The 24596-nt window shown below is 39.4% G+C and overlaps 1 protein-coding gene and 1 long non-coding RNA gene across 7 annotated transcripts in view; one reads left to right on the top strand and one right to left on the bottom strand.

Annotated features, from left to right (window-relative positions):
- The window catches only part of MASP1 (mannan binding lectin serine peptidase 1), a 68356-nt gene extending 59224 nt beyond the window's left edge, over positions 1-9132 (bottom strand). The window contains exons 1-2 of one of the 5 annotated variants that reach the window (XM_027538456.1): positions 8626-9132; positions 2570-2801 (exon numbers count right to left, since the gene is read on the bottom strand). In XM_027538456.1, coding sequence (XP_027394257.1) covers positions 2570-2801; positions 8626-8630 — 237 coding nt within the window. In that variant the 5' untranslated portion in view covers positions 8631-9132. Of the gene's footprint in view, positions 1-2569; positions 2802-8625 lie in introns of those variants that run through there. The other 4 variants (XM_027538473.1, XM_027538464.1, XM_027538499.1 and 1 more) reach the window with 4 other exon arrangements.
- LOC113890968 lies at positions 8848-20755 on the top strand. 2 transcript variants are annotated; one of them, XR_003510634.1, is made up of 5 exons: positions 8853-8990; positions 9848-9905; positions 10926-11223; positions 17159-17209; positions 18723-20755. It is a non-coding gene; the product is annotated as an uncharacterized LOC113890968 (long non-coding RNA). The 2 variants fall into 2 exon arrangements; XR_003510633.1 differs by lacking the exon at positions 9848-9905 and having other exon boundaries at positions 8848-8990.
- The last annotated feature ends 3841 nt before the right edge of the window (positions 20756-24596 follow it).

The raw sequence follows: 24596 nt of genomic DNA, 5'->3' as shown, positions 1-24596 counted from the left end.
AATACTGGAGTGTGTTGCCATGCCCTCCTCCAGGGGTTTTTGCCAATCCAGAGATCAAACCCAGGCCTCCTGTACTGAAGGCAGATTCTTTACAAGCTGAGCCACCAGGGAAGCCCCAGAGGTGTCCTAACAAGGTCAGACTTGACCTCTGTCTCAATAATAGGAAAACTTGTTAGAAAAAAAAAAAAAAACAATTGCAAATGAATTGAGAGTGAATTCTTGCAGTGGAGGGATGGGAAATAATGAAAAACAAAGTCATTGTCATAGCTAAAGAAAAAAAAAATTGCAATTTTCTGTGGTCTTGAAGCCTCAATTACTAATAAAGGCAAATGTTTCCACTGGCAAAATTTCTAGATGTTTGACATGTTTGAAAGTAGATAAAAAGCAGTTAGGAAGTTCACATCTAGCCTTGTCTAAATCCATGGAATTTACTCTTGTATTAAGCAATGTTTGGTCATTTTCCTTCTGCTAAGTTCACTTTCCAACCTAAATATCTGAGAATACAATGGTGGTACAGCCAGCATTAGCTAGGGGAATGGGCTGGGGGATTCCGCTAACCAAATGCCCCTTACCCATAATACATCTGGGATCCTGGAGTTTGGTTCTTCCAGAGGCTAGATTATATCTTAGAAGACATAACTAGCCTGTTTGTTAGAAATTTCAATTTACGATGATGAACACTTAGGGCCTTGGTGAATACTCCCTGTTTGCTCCTTGTGACTCTGAGAAGTTGGCTCCATTTGTAATGAATTTATAGAAACTGTATTTGATCTAGATTACCAGGCCACATCATCTCTGAGAGCAGATAGTTTCAACATTTCTCATTCTTTCTTTGTCAGTCTTTTATCATCATTACTCTTTTCCACTTTGTGCAATGGCTCTTTTTCTAGGCTCATCTCTTTTGGTAATGGACTAGATTTCTAGGTCCTTAAATTCTCACAGTTCCTAGCACAGGACATTCAAAGATGGGCAGCAGAGAGAGAGCAATGGTTCTCACATGTGGAGTTTTTGCTCCTCTGGGGCTATTGATAACTGCTGGAGGCATTTTTGGTTGTCACAACTGGAATGTGAGTGCTATTGACATCCAGTAAGTGAAGCCAGGGATGCTGCTAAACATCCTATAATTTGCAGAATAGCTTTCTTCGGCAAATACTTATCTGGCTCAAAATGTTAATAGTGCTAAAATTGAAAAACTGTGCCATGGAGGACCAATTTTAGAAAGTTTTTAGTCACAGAAAATTTGCTTTAAATGGGATACTTGATGCATATCCAACATATGTAATCAGCAACACTCACCATTCAAAATGAGTTAATCAGGGTAGGAGTTCACAGCCCCAGTTACCAGGCTTTCCCGGCCCCCACCCCACTGCTCTTGTCAGCCTCTGCAGTATCCTAGGGCTCAGTGGAGTACAGCTTGTGAGCAGTTTGGAGGAGCCAAAAGAATGAAAGTCATAAGACATGGATTTGGAATCTTGATCCATCATTTACTAGCTGTACAATCTTGGGTGAGTTGCTTCACCTTCTTGGGGTTGTGTCTTTGCTTCTAAATGGGATAGTAAACCTATCTCATAGGATTGTTTTAAAGGTTGAATGAGATTATAAGTGTAAGCACCTTGCCAACTCACTTCTTTGCTGATGATCAAACATTCTGGTTAATACCAGGTTAATTCTTACTGAATTACAGCTGTAGAAAAATGAAACTATACTAACCAAAAATATAGGAAATTTATGCTAGAGTGGTTTAATAAGAGCTTCTTCCAAGAAGCCAGAGAGAGGTTATAAGTAGGTTCTTAGGTCTTCACCTCTTTTTGAACCAGATATAACTGTAATATGTGTCATTTCTCAGAAGTACTTTGACCTTTCTTAGCTCCACTTTTAAAAGAAAACAGCTTCATATCTATGGCATTGCTTGTGGATTCTTTCTAAATTCTGAGAAATTGTTGTTTGATGCTGTAATCACTTCCTGCTCCTCTTTCCTTTGTTTTTTACATCCATTGTCACTTCCATTTTCTGTGATGACCCCTTACTGTTGCCCAAACTCTTTGTTAATAAAATCCAAACTTTTTAGCATTACATTCAAAGCCCTTCAGGACCTCACTCCAATCCAACCTTCCAGCCTCACCTCTTATTTCCCCTGTGGCATACTCTACACTTCTATTACCTTGATCATTGCCTAGGGAACTGGACAATGCTTTCTAATGCCTCAGCTTTGGATATAATGATAGCTTACTCTGGAGTCTCTTTTGCTTGTTGAATTAAAGGTGACATTGGAGCAGAGGTTAGCAGAAATGTTCGACTTTGAGAACAGAAAGGCAAAGGGAAGGCTGTATTTGAGTAACACGTTGCCAACTTCATCTTCCCTTAAGATCTTTTCTAGGTCTTCCTACTCAACCTGCTCCTAGTGTACCACCCGCAACCTTCATTTATCATGTTATGATACTGTATGTCTCCCTCACTGGACTGCCAGCCTGCGGGGCAAACGCATGATCTAATTCATCTAGGTTCCTCTAACTCTCAGCAGATTCTCCAGTAGAGAACCGGCCACGGCAAGGGAACATCAGGATCTCACCTTCACATAGTCGTATTCACAAAGGTAGGAGGATTCCAAGTTGAAGTGCATGAAGTAAAGCTTGATTCGAAATCCCTCTGGAACAGTGATATTCCAAGTCACCTCTGAATCACTTGGATAGGCGTCCGGATAGCCAGGAGACTGGATCTGGCCGAACATGTTGTTAAGCTCCACAATGTGGGCTGAGGCCTTCAACAAGGAGAAGCACAGAGCATGAGAGAGAAGGAGCCACCTGAAAGACATGAATGGATTCATCACACTCGGGTAACGGTCCTTGTCATTTAACTAAATCAGCAGCCAGGAGACAAAGTTCCCAGCACATCACTGACCTGCTGTAATGATTTTTCCCTTACGGGCCTTGCTTATCCACTGTATAATACTGGAGAATAGTAACTTGATTTCTAAGGTTACTCCCAGTTGTACTCTTTTAAAGATTCAATAATAGTATTAAACTTTCCCAGAAAATATCATATTTGGGACTCTGAGACATATTGTTTTTTGGTTTAAAGTATAAATGTCATAGTTAGGTAAAAGCTGATATAATTTCTTCAGCTCAGCTTAATTTAAGAATCATAAACTCTTGATTCAGTTTCCTAAAAAGTAAGTAATAGTAACATGGAAATATTGAGATAAGGCTTGTACTCAATGATGGGATCTGCAGTATCTTAAACAGATTTGACAAAATTAATCAATAAATATAAAATTTTGAATTAAGAAGAAATTACCAAAACAAGTTGTTTTTCCCCTCCTTTGACAAGTGTTCTTATAAAAGGATAAAAAACTTACAATCTATTTCCAGTTGTAGGAATCCAAGATAACAGACTGTTAAGAGTTGCATAAGGGGCATGGGAAATTCAACTAAAACTTACAGAACACACCCAAGTGGCTGATTCAATAATGAGGCAGAATGTCCAAGGCTTGCCAAAAACCTAATGGTCAATGTACAGTACAACCAAGGCATCCAATAGATTGTTCCCCTGCAAGACTCGAGGACCTTGAACTCCAACATCTCAAACCTGGCTTGTCAATTTCTCCCCTAAATCTTATTTATTCTGATTCCTATGTTTTGGAAACCCTCTGTTTCTCCTCAGTCAATTAATTTAAACGTTCTTATCCGGACTATTGCTACTGAATCCTAACTGATTTCCTTGGCCCCCATTTCATACCATTTAGCAATCTTCTGCCAAATTTGATTTTCTAAAACACAGACGTGTCCATGTGGCTTCACTGTGCCTGCAGGGCAAAGCATCTGCTACTGGGCTGGCTGATGAGCCCTTTTTGATCTAGCGCTGATTTGCCTGTCCAGCTTCATCTCATACCAGCCTGAGGCAGATCATTCTGGAAGCACGCCACACCCATCTGGGCCTCAACGCCATCACACATGCCCCACTCATTCCTCACCTGGTCATCTCATTTATCCTCCACCATCCAGCTCAAAGCTTCCCAGGATACCATGGAATATCCTTCACTCCAGATTGCAGCTCCCTGTACATGCTTCCAATTAGAGCAATGCTTTAGGCACGGCTCTGAAGTTAGGTGTATTTGGGTTCAAATCCCAGTTCACTTCCTTACTGGCTGTGAAATCTTGGGGAATTAGTCTCTGAGTTCAGGTTTCCTCAAATGTAAAGTGAAGATTATAGTCTTTAATTTACAGAGCTCACATGAATATTAAGGATAATGTATGTAAAGGGCCCAATATAAAGCCTGGTATATAATAGATAATGAATGAATGAATGAGCTAAAGCATGAATGTGGGGCCAGAGCCTTATTAATATATAGTCTAAAAAGTAAGTTCTGGGGAACTATACCAGCATTTTAACATTAATAGTTAGAATTTGGCTAATCGGAAAGTTGTTTCTCCCAACCTACCCCTCCCTGCTCATTAAAAAGATGCATATATGTGTCTACATGCATATATATGAATTTTTGAGTGTATAAACACAATGAGATAACTGCAATGAAATTATCTAGCTGTTTTGTATAATATTTACATAAAAGGTAAATACATAAGTGCAAAGAGGCCTAGAAGGGTATCACCGGGGTATTAACAGTGGTTATCTCTGAAGTGGTAATATAAAACTACACTCAATAAAAATGAGTGCTTTCAATTTTACTTTTGTGTATGTAAAATGTTCAAATTGTGCTATTTTTTCAATTAAGAAAAATAGAGGTATATTTTTTTCCAAGGCCCCTACAACAGCAACACATGAGCTGCAACTGAGGAGACAAAATGTTTTCATCCACTTGCCAGGGTCAGTATTGTTATAAACCAGTCTGTGGAGGAAGGGCCTCCAAGGCAGAGAGAAAGGCAGGCATGGGTCCAAGCTCCCTGATGAAGTAGTAGGAAAGGTAAGTTTGAAAACTCTGGCTTGCAGGGGTCAGGCAGCCCCACTTTGAAATGAGGAAATATACTGATATTTCCAACCTGCACCGGAAATTCTGGTTAAGTGCCTCTTGAGCAGGGGTGGGCACTAGTCTTGGGTTGGAAGAGCTGGATTCCAGTCCAGACTTTTATTTCATTCATCTAACCCATCTCAGGGAAGTCATGTAAGTTCTCCCTCTCAACCTCTTCATTCATTAAGTGTCATAGTAATGACACCCCCCAAGGCTGCTGTCACAATAAAGGAGGATTGGAGAGTAAGTACTTTGTCAGCTGTCCAGCCCTAGTTAAACATTAGTTACTATTACCCCATCAGGCTGCTTCCCGAAAAGCAGGGGTTAGGAATGAGCTTTGGTTCCCAAACTGGACTTCCCTGCAATAGCAACACTCTGATTATGCAAGGCTGAAAGGTCAGCTTTCTCCACTTCTGCTTTTTTCAAACCACATGGAGAAGACCCTGAGCTTCCTGCTGCTAGTTCTGTCATGGGCTGGCCCAGGCGGATGGCTCCATCTATCCTCAGAGGCCTCAGACCACGTGTAGTAGGCAACTGGTCAGCGTAGGAGGAAGGCCTGTGAAGCACTCTGTTCTATTTTGTTTGCATTTCAAAACAGTTTCAAACATATGAAACAAATCTCTCTTTTCACATAATAAGCCTGAGCATATGCTCACTTGCTTGCTTGCGGGGCTGCAAATCAAAGAATGTAAGTGGCGGCTTCCATTTCCCATCACGCTCTCTGAGTGTTTTTGGCTTCTTATCCACCAGGCACCGGCTGTACAAATTCTGACACCTGCTATCTATTCTCCGACTAATCAAAAAGTTTAGTTATGTTTGCTTGAAATGTCACAAGTAATATATAAAGCCGGGATTTCATAAGCCCTACTGTAGGCACAGGCTCTAAGGAATGCATAAAAAATGCCGGCATATAGCCATGGTTGTGGAACGAGTAGCACTTTCTATCCTTTCCATTCACTCCTCACTTCAGCCTACGCAACACCAAGACTGTTTTGGGATAGAAGAGTTGAAAAGGTTTGTGTAGATCTCTTTGACAGTCTTACTTGACAGAGGACAAAAAGGATACCCCAAGAGGTGACATGTCACGCCCAATGCCATATGGTGAGTTAGCTTCCACAGAAAAAAGCAATAACAAAAGCTCACAGAGGAAGCTGGGTCCATGCCCATATCATGCCTGGGCATCTGGCCAAAGCAATTAATCCTGTGAAAAATAATTTCAAAAACCCATAGCTTTATTTGAAAATTAAAAAAAAAACAAAAACTAATACAAAAGTATTTAGTTTAATTGGTCAGATTTTAGTTTAATTGGTCTGGAGTGAGGCCTGGTCATTGGCATATTTTTTAAAGTACTATAAATTGTTCTAATGTGCAGCTAGGGTTGAGAGCTGCTGATGTACAATAATATACTTGGTTGAGAGTCTGGCACAGTATTATAGAAAGAAATCCTAAACTTGGAGCCCAAAGATCCAAATTTGGGTCTCGGCTTTTTCAAGATCATCAGTGCGGCTTTGGGCAAGTTGCTTAACTCTTTTATCCTCATGTCTCCATAAACCCTTACCTCATCCAAAATCTGAAGACCAGATGCAACAGTGACTATACAAGTGCTTTGCAAACAGTGTTGTGCTTGTATGAGGCAAGACCTTTTGGAGACTTCTGCTGCTGCTAAGTCACTTCAGTTGTGTCCGACTCTGTGCGACCCCATAGATGGCAGCCCACCAGGCTCCCCCGTCCCTGGGATTCTCCAGGCAAGAACACTGGAGTGGGTTGCCATTTCCTTCTCCAATGCATGAATGTAGTGGAGCACTTTTCCAGGAGAAGTTTTGCTATTGAACAACTGAATTCAATTCAGCCAGTATAGATTGTATGCAAAGAAATGATCATATGTATGAAACAGACATTATGCTAGGTACGAGGCATACAAAGGTGAACAAGCCACAGATCCTATTCCTTAAGGAATATTCAGTCTTGGAGGAGGAGGTGGACATTTCAACATGATAATATTAAGAGAGAGAACTCCCAAGGACAGAAAAAGCACAAAGGATAAGATGCTGACTCTGGGGAAGCTGAGCAGGGAAGAGGAGGTGATGTTTGAGCAAGCTTGAGTGATCGAGTCTTGTAGAACAGTGGTCCCCAACCCGTGGGCCGGCCGAGGACTGGTACAGTCTGCCGCCCGTTAGGAACCGGGCTGTGCAGCTGGAGGTGAGCAGCAGACCAGTGGGCAAAGCTTCATCTGTCGCTCCCTGTAGCTTGCATTACTGCCTGAACCCCTCCCTCCTTCCCTCCATCCCTGGAAAATTTTCTTACATGAAACCGGTCCCTGGTACCAAAAAGACTGGGGACCACTACTCTAGAAATAGGGGAAATAAAAGAGTTGAGGGATGAGCAAATGCCAAGACAGAACTGATCATCGGCCCTATAGTTTGTATGGCTGGGGTCCTGGGTGGTAGGGTAAAGACTTGAATAGTGGACAGATGAGTCAAATTGTCATTCCATGTAGATGGGCATAAATCTCATCTCTTTTAGGAGAAAGGAAAATGAAGTTAGACAGCAGGTTTAACATTACAATGGATTTAAAAAGAACCTAGTGATTGGATTAACCTTAAAGACCTGATTATCTCTCTAAACCACAGGTTATCTGAGTTCAAAGAGTTAACACAGCCTGAGGCCCCTCATTGGCCCCAGACCCTGAAAAGTTGCTAGGTGACTGCAGAAGAGAAACAAATAGAAACCCTTTTCCAATTGAGAGTAAAATTAACGGGAAAAGAGGTGTTCAGAGACTTAACACATCTCTGGAGTGTTCATTTTTTCTTTTTTGTATTTTTAACAGTATTAGCACTTATAAGTAGTAAAAATAATTATGGTGGCTGGATTTTCACACTTAGAGAGGAAAACTTACAAGAAATGTCTGGTAACAAGCAGCTAGTAACTAAGTATAGGCTGAGACATTGGAAATATTGAAGAGCTTGGAAACAATTGCAATTTAAAATCTTAGGTTCAGAATCAGGAAGACTTTTTTTTTTTTAATTTGAAATATCCCTTTAAGAGTCATTTGGTGCAATTCATAGCCTGATTCATGCTACTGGCGGCCTCTGATTTCAGTGAGAAATGCAGAAATTTATAGGGGACTGTAAAATGTGGACAGGTTTTTGCTTTTTTAAACTGAGGCTTAAACTAGCAAACTTCTGAAGGTTTAAGAAGCCACAGAGCTGAGCAATGGGAATCTGGTTTCTTTTCCGGTCAGAACAAATAAACACACAAACACATATTTAACTCACAGAGTGTTGGAAGAGAGAAACCAGTGCTGTTTTCAAAGGAGGAAAACAAAAACTCAACCTTGTAGGCAACAGGAGAAAAGTCACATTGGCCGGTGGGCAGCACCCTGCGTTGGCAGAGGAGAAATCTGAGCTCCAGCGGCACCGGCGGCATTTGCACACAGCCACAGCCTCCCGTTTCAAGTTGCAAGTCTCTGGAGTCCCAGGCAAGGCCCCAGCCTGGCTCCCTTCTTAGAGCCCCAAGAACTGATGAGGAGCCCCTGCACCAACCATAGGACATGCAGGTGAGTCTGCCCAGAGACAAGGTCAGACCTTCCAGAGCTACTTGGCGTCTGGTCCCTGAAAGCCTCCCCCCACCCACCCCATGCCCACTTCTGCCCTGGCACTCACCTCATTTTCCTGCCTTGAGTGCTCCTGGCTGCCTGGTCCCCTTGGCCTGGCTCGTCCGCGAGCTCGTCCCCAGTGTGGTATCAGCCTTATCTTTGTTCTGAGGTCCCTGTGTGACTCTGGAATTGGCTGGCATTCTCCATTCAGGTCACGCCTTCCCCTGCCTGCAACAGATCCCCTCTCCCCCTCTCTCCCTCTGCCTTCTCCTCTCTCTCTCTCTCCTCTGACTTGCTCTTACACACACTCAGAGGAACCTGACAGAACAGAATCCGTCTTCTTCCTTACAAGATCTCCTCCTCCAGTTCCCTCCTTCATCCTGTACGGCTGCTTCCAGCTCCCGGGAGAGAATCACTGAGCAGCTCAAATAGGTATTTGTATCACCGTGTGTGTGTGTGTGTGTGTGTGTGTGTGTGTGTGTGTAGACAGTGGAGAGGGACAACGTCAGCTCTCCCTAGTCTCCCTTGCCAGATGGCTATAATTCTCTGCTCGTCTTCAGGACACTGGCAAAAGGACGTCAATTAACCAAGGACAATACTAAGAAGGCAATTCTAGTATCCTACACTAGGCAGGAAAAAAAGATCCAAATCCCAAAGCTTGTCTGTCTACAAACAACCACAGGCTTTTTGGTGAACTGAGCAGCTGGCCGGGCTTGTGAGCTAGCAGCCAGTCCTTCACTTGGCTAGTTGTTCCTCACCACTTGAAAGTGAGGCTTGAGTTTTTTACCAACTCAGGCTGAGCAGGGGCCTGTTACCGCCCAGGGAGGACCCACCGCAGTCAAAGAGCCTCACACCCCATGGCTGTGAAGAGACCTGGGCCTGTGTACGTGGCTAGACCCAGGGATTGTGAAGAAAAGCAGCACCGGATCTCAGCCGAGCTGAAGAAGGAAATTTCCTTTCTCCACAACCATGACCACCAGTCCTGAACAAGGAGAAGGATGTCTGGTTATAAAAAGTACAGTTCACTGAGGACCTTTTCTGTGTTAGGCACAGGGCTGGGTGCAAACGTCATCTCAATTATTTCCACAAACTTGAGAGGGTCACACTATCATACCCATTTTACAGACAAGAAAACTGAGGCAAGAGAGGTCCATAACTTGCCTAGATTATCCAGCCTCTTATTACTCCTACTGCTGTCACAGCTAACAATTAACATTTACTGAGCACTATGTGTCAGGTACTGGTCTAGTAATGAGTTAACTGCTTTTGATTGTCTTTACATTTTGCAGAGCTGAGTAAGTAATATTATTCCTGCTTCCAGATGAAGAAACTGCTCAGAGAGTTTAAGTAAGTTACCCAAGATCACACAGCTAGAAAGTGATGGGCAAAAACCTGAGCTGGTATCCACTATGTTGTGCTGCTTCTCACTAACATATTATAGTGCATATGGCATTACAAATACATACCACATTCACAGAGAAACTCAATTTGAGGCATTTTTTGAAAAGAGCAATTAGACTCAGAGTTAGCTATAATCTTTCCTTTCTATTCAAGCGAACTGTGTACTTTGGACTCAAGAACATCTCTGATCCTATTTCCTCATCTGGAAAATGGGGTTTGCTATGAGACTTAAAGGAAATTATTCTTATGCTTTTTTAGCTGTTCAGTGTACTCAAGAGATGGCTCCCACCCATTCCAAGCAAGGTGGCAAACACATGCATTCTCCATACTCTGATAACACTGCTTTGGCACATTTGGGGGAACAGTGCCTTGAATCTTACTGAAGTTCTCCTTGTTCCATTTTTTCTCCAGTTGCTCTGTTTTATCACCTTTAAAGGTCAACTTCGCTAAGCTGGGCATTATTAAGAAGCTGTGTTTGATATTGTGGGTGCAAGTATATGCGATGAGGAAATGTTTGAACCTAGGCACTGTTTTTGCAAAATACTGCTTTCTGGTTTAGGCAAGAGAAAAAAAAAAAATCTGTAAAAGTCCCATTAAGAAGACTCACAGGCTCCTCAGACATCAAATAACTCTCACCAACATTTTAATGATTTAAGTGTAAATGAATCAGAAACACATGGACTGCATTTCTCTTGGAATATACAAGCATTTTAAAACCAAGAGAGGAAGAACTTGGCACAAAGCACCCTGCGCCATGCAGAGGGCCCTGCCCACTAAAGACATTCCCTCCATTAGTGCTGCAGATGAGCTGGCCCTCTCCTAATTTAGGGCATATCCAGGGAAATGCAGTCATTTGTTCTGGGCAGAGAGGGGAGAGTTTGGGAGGGAAAGCCATCAGCTTCTCCTTGTAAAGTGTCACAGAGCCACTGAGCGTCCCAGAATAATTTCCTATGTTTTTTTTTTAAGGCTGCCAACGCTCAATGGGAGGCATTTGAAATATGTTCTGAGCCAAACTTCTGCCAATATACAGCAGAGCTGATATGTGCTTCCTTGGGAGTTAGCCAAGGCTCAGATGGAATCTGCATGAAAACTGCGTGGCTCAGGACTGATCTGGCCTGGATTCAGGGCAATTTCCCATTGTGTGGGGCTGCACTGGTGATACCGTCCTGATCTTTTGATAAGAACGTCCTGGAGCGACATGAATAAATCATGAAGAGTGGGAGGAATGGAAAAGACAGTGGTCTAGGAATAGACTCAAACATGGGTAACTCATATGTGACCTTGGGCAAGTCACCTATTTTCTCTGCTGCAGGAGGGGAAGGAGGGACATCAGTTTGCTCTACTATAAAGGGGATAGGAGTCCCCTTGCTGCAGGGGATAGGAGTCCATTGGGAGCACGGAGCACATGTAAATGTGTGTGAGGACTATGGAATGAAATTGCAGTGGGGGTGGCGAGGTGAATTGCTAATAATCTGTTAAAAGTCAAAGAGCCCAGAGTGGCCTTCTAATCTTGACACTTGCTTTTATCTGTGGTTATAATATCACATCACTCAGGATCCAATCATAGGTATTTAGAAAGATAATTTCTAAGAAGATTCAACTTGTTTTAAAAAATGTTGATGAAAAGGTTCACATACTTACATATAAGAAACTAACAGTATGTCAGTTAGAATCATAAAAGTGTAGAATGACGGATGTTGGCTCAACATCCCGTTTATAGTAAGGGAAACGGATCAGAAACCTACTACTAACAGAGTAAATACTACAGCATTCCTACAACTAGAACAGGGCTTTGTTTACATGTTCTACCAAAGTGTTTATTATATACAACTCTTCAGCACAGACTTTCTGGAATTCCATGAATGCGTTGGAAAAAGTAAAATATTTGGGCAAAAAGTTTTTATTGACCAAATGTGAAATCCAGGCTTCCTATAGAATATCTAAAAACTGATAAATGACCCCAAAGATTATACCTTAGAATTAAATTTTGGGTTATTTAATACACTGACTGACAGAATGCTGGAAACCCTGACTTCAGAAACTATCAGATCATCAGACTAATACGGGAAATTAAAAAAATAACAATGCCTGAGCTTCGTCTCAGAAGACTAAATTCAATGAATCTTGGGAGGGGCTTTTGAATCTATAATTTTAAAAGCTCCCATGCACAAGTGTCCCATTTTGGGTACACATAATGGTGTGTCATAATTAATGACATCTTAGATTTGATGTAATATTCTTAGTATCTGCCAGATACCTTCATGTACATCACTACATGTAATGTTGACATGTTTTTCCAGATGAGGTTCAGAGAGACTAAGTTTGCCAACAAGAGGATGATCAACATCTAGAGCCTTGGACTCCTGACCCTAAATCCAGCTCTCTTACTCCTCATCTGTAGACCCCTGATTCTGCCTGTGGATTTTGAGCATTCATGAGCCATGCTGTCATGTGACTGCAAGATTTTAGGGGAGGGAAAAATAATTTATATGCAAAAAATAAACTAGGCTCTATTATGGGCTGAATTGTGCTCCTCCAAAATTCATATGCTGAAGCCCTAACCCCCAGTATCTCAGAATTTGTTTGGAGACAGGATCTTTAAAGAGGTGATTAAACTGGAGGTTGTTAGGGTGGGCTCTAATCCAGTATGACTGGTATCCTTATAAGAGGAGGAGATTAAGATACAGACAACACAGAGGAAAGATGGGGTGAAGAGACAGCCATCTGTGAGCCAAGGAGAGAGGTCTCAGAAGAACAACCTTGATCTTGAACTTCCTTAAAATACCTGCCAACACCTTGAGCTTGAATTTCTAGTCTCCCAAACTGTGAGAAAATATATTTTTGCTGTTTAAACTACCTAGTCTCTGATCCTTTGTCATGGAAGCTGGGCAAACTAATACAGACTGTCTAATAGAACTTCTCCCAAAGCGTAAGTAAGCCCATACTACCATGCTGCTGCTGCTGCTAAGTCGCTTCAGTCGTGTCTGACTCTGTGCGACCCCATAGACGGCAGCTCACCAGGCTTCCCCGTCCTGTGTCAAGCTAATTTCAAGCATCACATACACGGAATTAACAAACACTGGGCAGTTAAGGTTTTGTTTGGTAGGTGATAAGAGAAACCTTGACTAGTGCTGAAACAGAGTTTATTTTCCTTGTGTAGCAAGAAGTGAGGCAGAAGGTGGGCCTGAGGACATTTTCTTTTTTTTTGTCTTCTGCCAGTCCTAGGAGGGGTGATGTGTCCTAGGGTTAGGTACATGAAAAATAGACCATCTGTTATGGGCTGAATTATTTCCTCCCCAAAATCATATATTGAAGCCTTAACTCCCAGTATCTTAAAATATGAACATATTTGAAGACAGGAGCTTTAAATAAGTGATTAAGTTAAAATAGGGATGAATGGGCCTAATCTAATTATTAATGTAAGAAGAAGAGTTTAGGATACAGACAACACAGACAGTAGGGAGACCATGAGGGAATGCAGTAAGAAGGCAGCCATCTGCAAGCCAAGGAAAAGGCTCTCAAAAGAAATTAAAGCTGCCAACACCTTGATCTTAGACTTCTGGCCTCTATAACTGTGAGAAAATGAATGTCTTTTACTTGAGTGACCCAGTCTGTGGTATTTCAGTATGGCAGCCCTAGGAAGCTAATACGCCATCTATACTTGCCTTACCTTTGCTCACCTAAATACGTTTGATACAAATTATAGTTGCTCTTCACTCATTTTAGGTCTCCCCTCCCCCAGAAGTTCCTCAGATGCTAAGACCACATGGATTAAGAAGATACAACCATCAGACAGGATTAATTAGGCCTTAAGAAGCAAATGAATAGCAGGGGTCAGACCTTGTGAAAGGTCAGGGGGTTCAGGATTATCACCTCCCTAACTCTCTAGTGCTGTTTCATGACCATTACTTTTCCAAACTCCTTCTAAATTCCCCTGCTTTCCTATCATTCTGGCACACTCTACTCATCTCTACTACTGTCATCTTCCAATTTCTTTATCCTATCCTCTGTTCCTTTCATTCATAACTTAGGTGTGTGACACTATGCTCACCTCTCCTTCCTGATTCCTCCTGACATCCTGAGTGACAGTGGTCTCTCATTGCTTGACCTAGTTTAATGATGATTTCTTCCTTTTCACCATAGCCAGCTACTCTACTTATAGCCATATCTATGTCTGAAATCTCACTCTTGTGATACCCCATTCCCTGACCACTGTCTCCCATCTTTCTAAGTCTGACTTCTTCAATAACCCTAGAATTCAACCTCATCAGGATAGCTAGCCCTCTTACACCATTCCAATTCTAGTCTATCAGATTCTCTTGGCTTTATATCTTTTCTGCATTCCACAAACAAGCACCATCACTCCTTAGTGGATTCTTTTTTTTTTAACCAGTTTCTCGACTCTCTTCTTACTTAAGAGGAATGATTCTTAATATTTCTGGTAAATCATTGAGAATCTAATGAAAGCCAGATCCTTCTGTTTTGAATATCCCCAACAAGACCACATAATTCATTCCCTCACTCCTTCAATTCTTTCTAAAAATGTCACCTTATTAGTGAGGTCCTTCCTGGCCACTCTATTACTTCTATTCTCACCCCCATTTGCTCTCCCCATATTCTGCTTCATTTGTCTTTGTGGCACTAGCCACCAGCTAAGATGGTATTTATTTTAAGTTTTCATTGGTTTGTTGTTTGTTCTCTACCCCATTAGAATAACACTGTCTATGAGTGGACAAGTATTTTTGTATGTTTTTTGTTTACTGCTCTATTCCCAGTACCAAGAATAATGCCCTTGGCTTGCACAAAATAGGACCTTAATAAACATTTGTGGAATGAGTTTTCTTCCAAGAAACATTTAATAGGTACTATTCTTCAAATTTGGGATATAATTTCAGGGGCTTGATGGCTCTCCTAAAACCATGAAGCTCAGAAGCTCAATTGTAACCAGTCATCTCAAATATTTCTCATACATCCCACTATAGTTTTAAAAATCATTACATACTGATCACTAGCAAATCTACTACTTCTTTAGTCTAAATGTCTTTCCATAGTTCCTCATGCTTAAGTCAAATGTCTATTCTCACCTCCATCTCAAGGTTCCATTAGGCAGAAGTCATTTTCTATATCCAACCTGCTCATTCTCTCATATGAACAATGTTCATGAACTACTAGCAAATCAGAAATTCAAGCCAGATATTTGAGTGTCATCATTGACTTATTTTTTCCTTTTCTTCTCATCTGCCATCAATCAATAACTCCTATTGTTTACATATAAGTATCTTTAAATCCATCATTATGCATAACATCCATTCCCCATTGCCCTTGCACTAGTGGAATGATTCATTAGTTTTCATTGGATTATTTCAATAACTTCTCATTGGTTTCTTTACCTTTAGTACCACTCTTATAAGTATATAAGTCTCATTAATTCTCTCCCTTTGATAGACCTTTCAGATCCTTCCTTTGCCTAGAGAATAAAATAAAAATACCTTAGAATAGCCTTTGAGCCTTAAAGTCTAATGCTGCCGTGAAACTGAAGTAGCCTACAGTGCTGAGCCAACATGTGGAGGACAGCTGCCTGGAGAATGGCCTGGATCCACAGCAGACTGCCTAAGCGAGAAAGAAACTGTTGTGTGAAGCCACTGAGCTCTTGGTATTGTTTGTTACTGTAGATAATTTAGCCTGCTCTGACTGACACAATACTCTTATATGGGTTTACTCTTTCACCTCTGTATTTTCCCCCAGAACCAGCACGCCTACACATCATACTTTACTGTCTAGAACTGGTACCAAACTAGTTTCATATTTCAGATTTTATCATGTTCTCTCATGTCTGTAGGCACTTATATACTTGGTTCTATTGGTCTTTAATGCTGTTTTCTTCCTCATTTGTCTACAGAACTTCCTCTTATTTATCATTTGAAATCTCTTAAACATCAGCTTCTCTGGAAAATTTTCCCCAATCATTCAGCATGGAAGTAAACACTACCTTTGTTCCTTACACTTAAACTTTAAATTTTACTTTAAATTGCATGTGTCAAATTATAGAGCAATTTTTTTGTTGATTTGTGTCATTCTTTCATCACAATAATTTGAGGGTCTGAACAATATCCTTTGCACTTTCAACTCAATAAATGCTTATTGAATGTATAGATGTCTAAATAAATTTTTAGAAAGATATCAGGACAGGTAAACATATAATTAAGTCTATAATTATAAATTATGATGACTGCTACACAGAAAGAGAGCTATGAGAGAGGCTAATAGAAGGGCTTAATTTATGCAGAGTGGTCAGCAAAGTCATGGTGAACTGTTATTTAAAATCAATAGGATGAGTACAAGTTTGCTAGTGATGAGCTGGTGATTTCTCAGTGATGGACTACCCTACTTGGACATCACATGTGTGGAAACTCCCCATTTTTATAACCCAGTTCATAGAAATAATAAAGATATAGAAATGTGAACAGCTGCACTCAGAGGCAAGAAAAGGAATGACCTGTGGATGAGGAAGTGGGAAAGTCCATAAAAGGAAGGCGGTAGATGAGAAGTTATGGCAGTGAGTTTCCCACAGTAGGAACCCATCTTGACCATGTGGGAGGTCTTCATAGTCCCGCTGGGGCTGACAAGACTGTATGTAAAGTCACTGGGAAAGGAGAGAGAATCACCAACACAGAAAAATTGCCAAACAATAGTCAACAAATATTTCTCAAAGCCTATATATGGAAAAGTGATACTAAACTCAATAAGAAAAGGATTTCATGGAAGGAAATAGAGTCAATAGAACCACAAGAACAGAATTTTAAAATAACTGTCTCCAGAAAGTTAAAGGAGGGGATATCATCTATGAGAAAAGGAGAAAGATTTGAAATAAGAACAGGTTGAAATGCAAAAAAGAAGCACTGGACAATTAATGAAATTAAAGTAACAATTTACATTTATTAAATGTTTATTGAAATTAAAAAATAAGATGCAATTGTGAGTATAAATAGCTGAATGGCTGCAAATGAAAAATTAATTAATGATTTGAAAAATCAAGCTGAAGAATTCTCTCAGATAAAGAGATCAGAAGTATAGAAAAAAATAAAGGGATATAGATTCTGAAGTTCTTACATATGTCTACTAGAATTTTCTTTAAAAATGAAATAAAGAGGGGGAATGTGAAACAATCTTTGATGATATATTGGTCTTAATTTTCCCAGAATTGAGAAAAGACAAGAATTCTCAGACTGAAAAGATCTACCAAGGCCCAGGTGAGATATTCACATAAAATTAGACCTAGATTCCTTGTCATGAAAGGTCAATGTATTAAGAATAAAATTAGAATCTTAAAATTACCAATTTTTAAGAGAAAAAAATTAAATTAGATTATCATTCATACATTTTCACCAGCCACATGGAAACAAAAGGGAAATAGAGAATATCCAAATGTGAAAAAAGAAAATACCTTTAAATTTATCATTTTTTTACTAAGAATTATATACATGAAGCTGAAATAATGAAGACATTTTCAGACTCTAAAAAGCCTACCATTTGCAGGCCCTTTCAGAAAGAGTTACTGGAGGATGTTGGAGCTGGTTAGCGTTGGTGAAATTGTGGAGAAATAAGCACACTAGAACCCTGGTGGCTCAGATGATAAAGAATCCATCTGCAGTGTAGGAGATCTGGGTTCAATCCCTGGTTTGGGAAGATCCCCTGGAGAAGGAAATGGCAACCCTCTCCAGTATTCTTGCCTGGAGAATTCCATGGACTGGTCTGGTGATCATGGAGTCACAAAGCCCCTGGGTTCACAAAGAATTGGACATGACTGAGCAACTAACACTTTCAACACTTTCAAGTACACGCGTATCATGCTTGTCAGAACATAAAGTGGCCTGGCTACTTGGAATACAATCTGGGGATATTAACAAAAGAAAAATGGGCATATCCTACAAACCAATAATCTTACCTCGAGATATCTGTCTCAGAGAAACTTCTATTTGCAAACATATTTATTGTAGCATTATTTGTCAAGGTGAAAAATGGGCTTCCGTGGAATAATGGCTAAATATAATATAGTCATACTATGGAACACGAAACAACAATAAGAAGGGATACGGAAGATCTATTGATATATGCGTCAACCTGGATTTATCTCTAAGATTTACTGTTGAGTGAAATGGGCAGGTTGAAGAATGGTATGTGCATTAGGATACAATTTATTTAATGAAAAAGCAATAGGTTCAACATGAAATACACATTTTGCTCATTTCATAGATATTTTGCATATATTTTCCATATATAACTGACAAAAGTGGAAGGAAATAAATCAAAAATAACTAGTTACTTGTGTGGAGGATGTGGTGAGAGGCTTTATTCATATTTATAATAAGCAAAACTTTTAGTGACTGACCAAGGCTGTTTAAGCAGGGAATTTTAAGGGTAAAAGAGGACTCTGGGTATTGTGAGGAAAATGGATTTGGAGGCCAGTTTGGAGCCTGTTGCAGTACTTAGGACCATTAGGCACTCTGGGCACAGAGCCTGGGGCCCATGAAAATGTTTTAATTTCTTTTAAAATCAGAATTAAAAAATAAAATGATAATGGATATATAATAAAGAATCCAATTATCTTTGTAGCAATGCAACACTAAAATATAACATTTGTTTATTTATTTATATTTTTATGAATAAAGCCCAGGTTAGGGGAGAGAAAGCCTGGATGGATTGGACTGGTGGTGGTGAACATGGAACCCAGAGGATAAAGACAAAATATATTTTGTCTTTCAGAAAAGCCTGAACCTGGCCGTAAATTGAGAGTGAGAAATTCAGGGAAAGGAAGACAGCAAAGACAACTCCCAGAATTCTGACTCAAGATTGTGTTGTTGCCACTTACTGAGATGGGGGAAGAGAGATAGAGGGTGAGTGGGGGTCAGGGTGTAAGGGGCCTTGCATGCCACACTAGATGCAGAAAACCTACTAGGCAGGCTGAGGATTTTCTCAACTCTGGATAAGTCCGAGAGTCACATGGGGAGCTTGACAAATTCAAATTTCTGCCACAGCTCCCAGACTTGATCCCATCCAAAATCTTGAAAGGGTTGAGGAACGCTGACATTTTAGGCCACAGAAAGGCAAGATTTTTAAACAGAGAATGACCTGATCAGGTAGCGTTTTGTTTTGTTTTTAAATTCATATTTGATAGCAGTAATGAGTTCACAAGAGATTGGAGGATAATCAGGAACTATAATACCTAACAAACCCAGGCTGTCTGATTGTCAGCCACTCCCAGGCTAGGAAAAATTTAATGGAACTAAAGCTGTTTGGAAAAGAGCTGAAAAGACCTCCTGGCCAGACCCAGCCCAGAGCACAGCTTGGCTGAAGCCCAGGGGCATTTGGAGCACATGGGCCTTGGGGCCATCAGCGTTCTCTGGCCAAACCGCAGTGCTAATTTAAATGTTCAGTTGTCACAAAACAGTGAACCTGAACCATAATGAATTTTTAAAAGCAGAATTTTAAGACCAAAAGTATTTCACACACACAAAAAAGCATTGCAAGAAAGCTGGCCATCTCTCAGATAATGATTTTTAAGTGGTGGGCTTCAAAATATTTTCAGGCCCTAGATGAAAGGGCTGAAGCAGGAAGGGGCACGAGCTCTGTGTGTGTCTTTACCATATAGGACTGTGAACAAGTATGCCTCTTCTGAAGACATGCCAGCAGACCCTGATAGTTAACATGATACTCAGTGCTGCACTCATCAGGACAGTGAGGGTATTTGGGTAAGCTGTGGTAACTCTCCGGGCCTGAGTTTTTTTGTTTTTCCCCGCAAGATGGGAGAAATGAGAGCACTTTTTTTCACATCTTGTTTCAAGGAAACAGTTGTTCTTAAAGTCTTTTAAATGAGTGATACCTTTGGGATTCTAAGAAAAGTTGACCTTCTCTGGAGAAAAGTATAAAGTTTTCCTGTATCTAGATATTTATAAGACTGGTGATTAATCCTTGGTGATGTGAAAGTGAAATTCGCTTAGTGGTGTCCGACTCTTACGGAATTCTCCAGGCCAGAAAACTGGAGTGGGTAGCCTATCCTTTCTCCAGTGGATCTTCCCGACCCAGGAATCAAACCTGGGTCTCCTGCATTGCAGGCAGATTCTTTACCAACTGAGCTATGAGAGAAACCAATCTTTGGTAATGTTTACAAATCACCTGCAAAGCTCCTGGCCCTTTGTGGAGATTCAACCAATAGTAGTTGTTATTAATATAATTAGAAAGTAAGAGTAAGGACCATGAAAGGTATACAAAGAAAGTGGCCTTCAGGATGGGCCTGAAAAGATGAGTAGGCTTTCAACAGGCCGAAAGGAAAACAAGAGCTACAGAAATGGCAAAAATTGAAGTAAGACTCAGTGATGAAGGGAGTATGCAGGATGAGTAATACTACTGAGACTTAGCTCCGTTCTAGGTGTGATATGCATTATTTACTTCAACCTCTACAATGAGATATTGTTAGAGAATAGGAAACAGAGAAAAGGAAATGTTCTTACTCAGAATTACCCACTCAACTTTGCTCCTGCTTCCTTAGCAAATAATTGATTATTTTTCTGTCAATACAGGTTCATTTGCACTTTCTAGAGATTTAAGGCAATGGAATCACATAGCATATATTCATTTTTGTCTGGCTTCTCTCACTTAGCATAATTATTTTGAGATTCCCTCATGTTGTTACACATGTAATTACTTCATATGTCATGATTCGCTTATTCATCTGTTCATGGACACCTGGATTATTACCAGGTTTCAGCTATTACAAATAAAGCTTCTATGAACATTCATGTATGTGTCTTTATTTGGAAAGATGCTTCCATTTTTATTTGGTCCATCTCTAGGAATGGGATGGCTAGATCAGATTGTTGGTGTATGTCTAATGTTTTAATACACTACCAAACACTTCTCCAAAGTGGTTGTACAATTTTACATTACCATCAATAGTGAATGAGCATTCCAGTTGTGCCATACTTGTCCCCAAACTTGGTAAGTTCGATTTTTGAAAAACTTTAACCATTATCATATATATGTAGAGGTATCTCATTGAATTTTAATTTGCATTCCCCTAATGATGAATGATTTTGAGCATTTTTAAGTGTTTTCATTCATGTATCATTTTTGGTAAATTGTTCAAACCTTTGCCTTTTTAGAAATTTTTTGTGTTTTTTTTTTCCTAATTATTGATTTATTTATATATGAATCCACTGTATATGGGACTTCCTAGGTGACACTAGTAGTAAAGAATTTGCCTGCCAATGCAGGAGACACAAGAGCCATGGGTTTGCTCCCTGTGTCAGGAAGATACCCTGGAGGAGGAAATGGCAACCCACCCCAGTATTCTTGCCTGGAAAATCCCATGGACAGAGGAGCCTGGCTGGCTACAGTCCATGGGGTCATAAAGAGTCTGACATGATGAAGAGTCTAAGCACACCACTGTATATGAGATGTGTAATTTGCAAATATTTCTCCCTCGTCCATGGCTTGTCTTTTCATTACTTTAATGTTTTTTGCAGAGGAAAAGTTTTTAATTTTGATGAAGTACAAGATCAATTTTTTTCTTCTATAGATCATGCTTTTGGTGTTGTATCAAGAAAATCTTTGCTTAACCCAAGTATTCACAATAATAAAATACCATGTACTGGGGGTTTAAACAACAGACATTTATTTTTGACATTTATTTTTCAGTTTTGGAGGCTGGGAAGCCGAAAAGCAAGGTGCCACAGACTGGGTTTCTGGTGAGAGCCCTTTTCCTGGTTTGCAGACTGCCTTCCTGTGGTGTCCTCATATGGGAGAGGGAAAGGGTGTCTTTTCTTATAAGGATGCTAATCTAATCATGGGCACCACCCTCATGATCTCCTCCAACCTTAATTACTTCCCAGTTTCCACCTCCAAACTATCTCATTGAGGAACAGGGCTTCAATATACGAATTTTGGGGGATACAAATGTTCAGTCTGTAACACCAAGGTCACAATAGTTTTTCCTTTTTTTAAAAAATTTTATTTCTTCTAAAATTTTTAGATTTAGATTCACATTAGGCCTATGATACTATGATTTACAGTTTGGTCTATGATCCATATGGAGCTGATTTTTGTACATTGCACAAGATTTGGACTGAAGCTCATTTTTTAGCATATAGATATCCAATTGTTTCAGCATCACTTGTTAAAAGGACCATCCTTTCTCCACTGATTTGCTTTTACACCTTTGTCAGTTGTCCTTAAGTGTGAATTTGTATCTGGTTTCTCAATCTGTTCTGTTCATCTATTTGTGGATCTTTATGCCAGTACCACATTGTCTTAATTACTGTAGCTTTAGAAAAAACTAGAAATATGTAGTGTTAGCTCTCCTGCATTGTTCTTTTTCAAAGTTGTTTTAGAAAGAGTTTGTTAATTCCTACCAGAAAGCCTGCTGTGATTTTGATTGGAATTCTGTTGAATCTAAACATCAGTTTGGGGAAGAATTGGCATCTTAAGAATAATTAAGTATTCATATTAAGAACATTCAGTATTCTTAAATGAACACCATATATCTCTTAACTTATAAAGTTCTTTAAAATTTCTCTCAGTAATGATTTGTTGTTTTTAGTGAATAGTTCTTATCTACCTATTGTCATATTTATCTCTAGGTCTTTCATAAATTTTGATTTCATTGCATATGACACTTTTGATTTCTGATTGCTCATTGCTAATATAGAAATATAAGTGATTTCTTTCTGTCTGTCTGCAATCTTACTGAATTTACATTTTAGTTATGATAACTTTTTTTAAGATCCCATCAGATTTTTTACATAGATGATCATATCATCAAAAGAATAAAGACGGTTTTACTTCTTTTCTTTTCCTTGCTTTGTTGCACTGGCAGGAACCAAAAGTGTAATATTGCATAGAAGTGGAGACTGAACATAAAAGTTTTATTCTTGATCTTATGGAGAAAGCATTCAGTCTTTGCCATTACGTTATTTGCTAACTGTGGGGTTTTTGTAGTTGTCATTTATCAGATTGAGGAAGTTCCCATCTATTCTCAGTTTGCTAAGAATTTATACCAGGAATGGCTGTTAGGTTTTATCAGTTATTTTTTTCTGCCTTTATTTATTTATTTATTTTGGCCATGCCACATGGCTTGTGCGATCTCAGTCCCCGACCAGGTAGTGGAAGCACAGAGTCCTAACCACTGGACCTCCAGGGAATTCCATTTTCTACTTTTATTGACATAATCATATGATTTTTCATTTGTTAATATTTAAAATGTCAGTATTAAAAATTTACCACTTTAAAAATATGGTAAATTACATTGATTTATTTTCTCGACTTTTCCAGAAAGTTAATCTTGCATTAACTCTACTTGGTTATGATATATTAATCTTTTTGTAGATTGTTGAATTCAATTTTATAAAATTTTGTCAATAATTTTTTATATATGGTTTTGAGGTATACTGGTATGAAGTTTTCTTATAACATTGGCTTCAAAGAATGAGTTGAGAAGCATTCCCTTCTCTTCAATTTTATGGAAGAGTTTGTATAGAATTGGTATTCTTTCTTTCTTAAGCATTTCTTAATACAGTGAAATTATATAGGCTTGACTTTCCCCCCCTTCTTCTCTGTGGGGAGATCATTTTAACTACAAATTCCACTTATTTAACAGATAAAAGGTTGTACAAGTTATCTATTTCATCTTGAGTAAATTTTTGTGTTTTTCAAGGAATTTGTACATTTTATCTATGCTGTCTTTTTTAAAATTTATTTTTAATTGGAAGTTAATTACGTTACAATATTGTGCTGGTTTCTGCTTAATGGCGTAACATTGTTTACTGTAGTATTGCTTTATTGTACTTTTACTACTTATAAAATCTTTAGTAATGTCACCTCTCTTATTCCTGAATTTGGTAATTTGCATCTTCTCTCTTTTTGTGCTGATCAGTTTTGATAGAAGTTTGTCAACTTTATCACCTTCTCGGAGAGGCTGCTCTTGATTTCATTGATTTTTTTTTCCCCAACATATCTCTATTGCATATTTTTAATGGATTTATCCTCCAGTTCTTTAAAGTTGTGTATCTGGAAAGGTCTTTACCCTTCTTTTGTTTCAAAAAGATATTCTCATGGAAGCAAAAGAGTCTGTATTAATTTGAGTGCAAAGAAAGGCATAATTAACATGACAGTATACATATATCAAGCACTTAGGTTATGCCAACAATCTTCTGAGTTAAACATCATTATTATTTGCATTATACAGACTTGGAGACTGAGGCTCAGAAAAATTTAAGGTTTCCAATGTCATATACCCAACAAGCAACAAAGCGACATTTACACAACTCCGGAGTCTCTAATCTTAACAAGGTAGACAAGATTCTGCTGTCTATCAAGAAAATAAAGGACATATGAGTATACACTCCAGGAAATGCTTCATGCTTGTAGTCCTGAGAAAAAAACTTAAGTCACTTGAGAGTCATTCCAGACTTTTTCCAGGACAATGATCTTAGCAGGAAACTCCTGGGACCCTGTGAAACCATACAGCTCCCCAGAGACACTTACACAGAACACAACCAACAAAACTCCAGGACATAGCTTACTGATCAAAGCCACCCAAAGTCATTCCCAGAGCCTGAGAAATGGCTCCATAAAATTAGCAGC

Source organism: Bos indicus x Bos taurus, chromosome 1 (assembly GCF_003369695.1).
Source record: "Bos indicus x Bos taurus breed Angus x Brahman F1 hybrid chromosome 1, Bos_hybrid_MaternalHap_v2.0, whole genome shotgun sequence".
Classification (NCBI taxonomy): Eukaryota; Metazoa; Chordata; class Mammalia; order Artiodactyla; family Bovidae; genus Bos; species Bos indicus x Bos taurus.
Note: the sequence above shows the minus strand (reverse complement) of the source record. Positions and strands in the feature narration are given on the sequence as shown.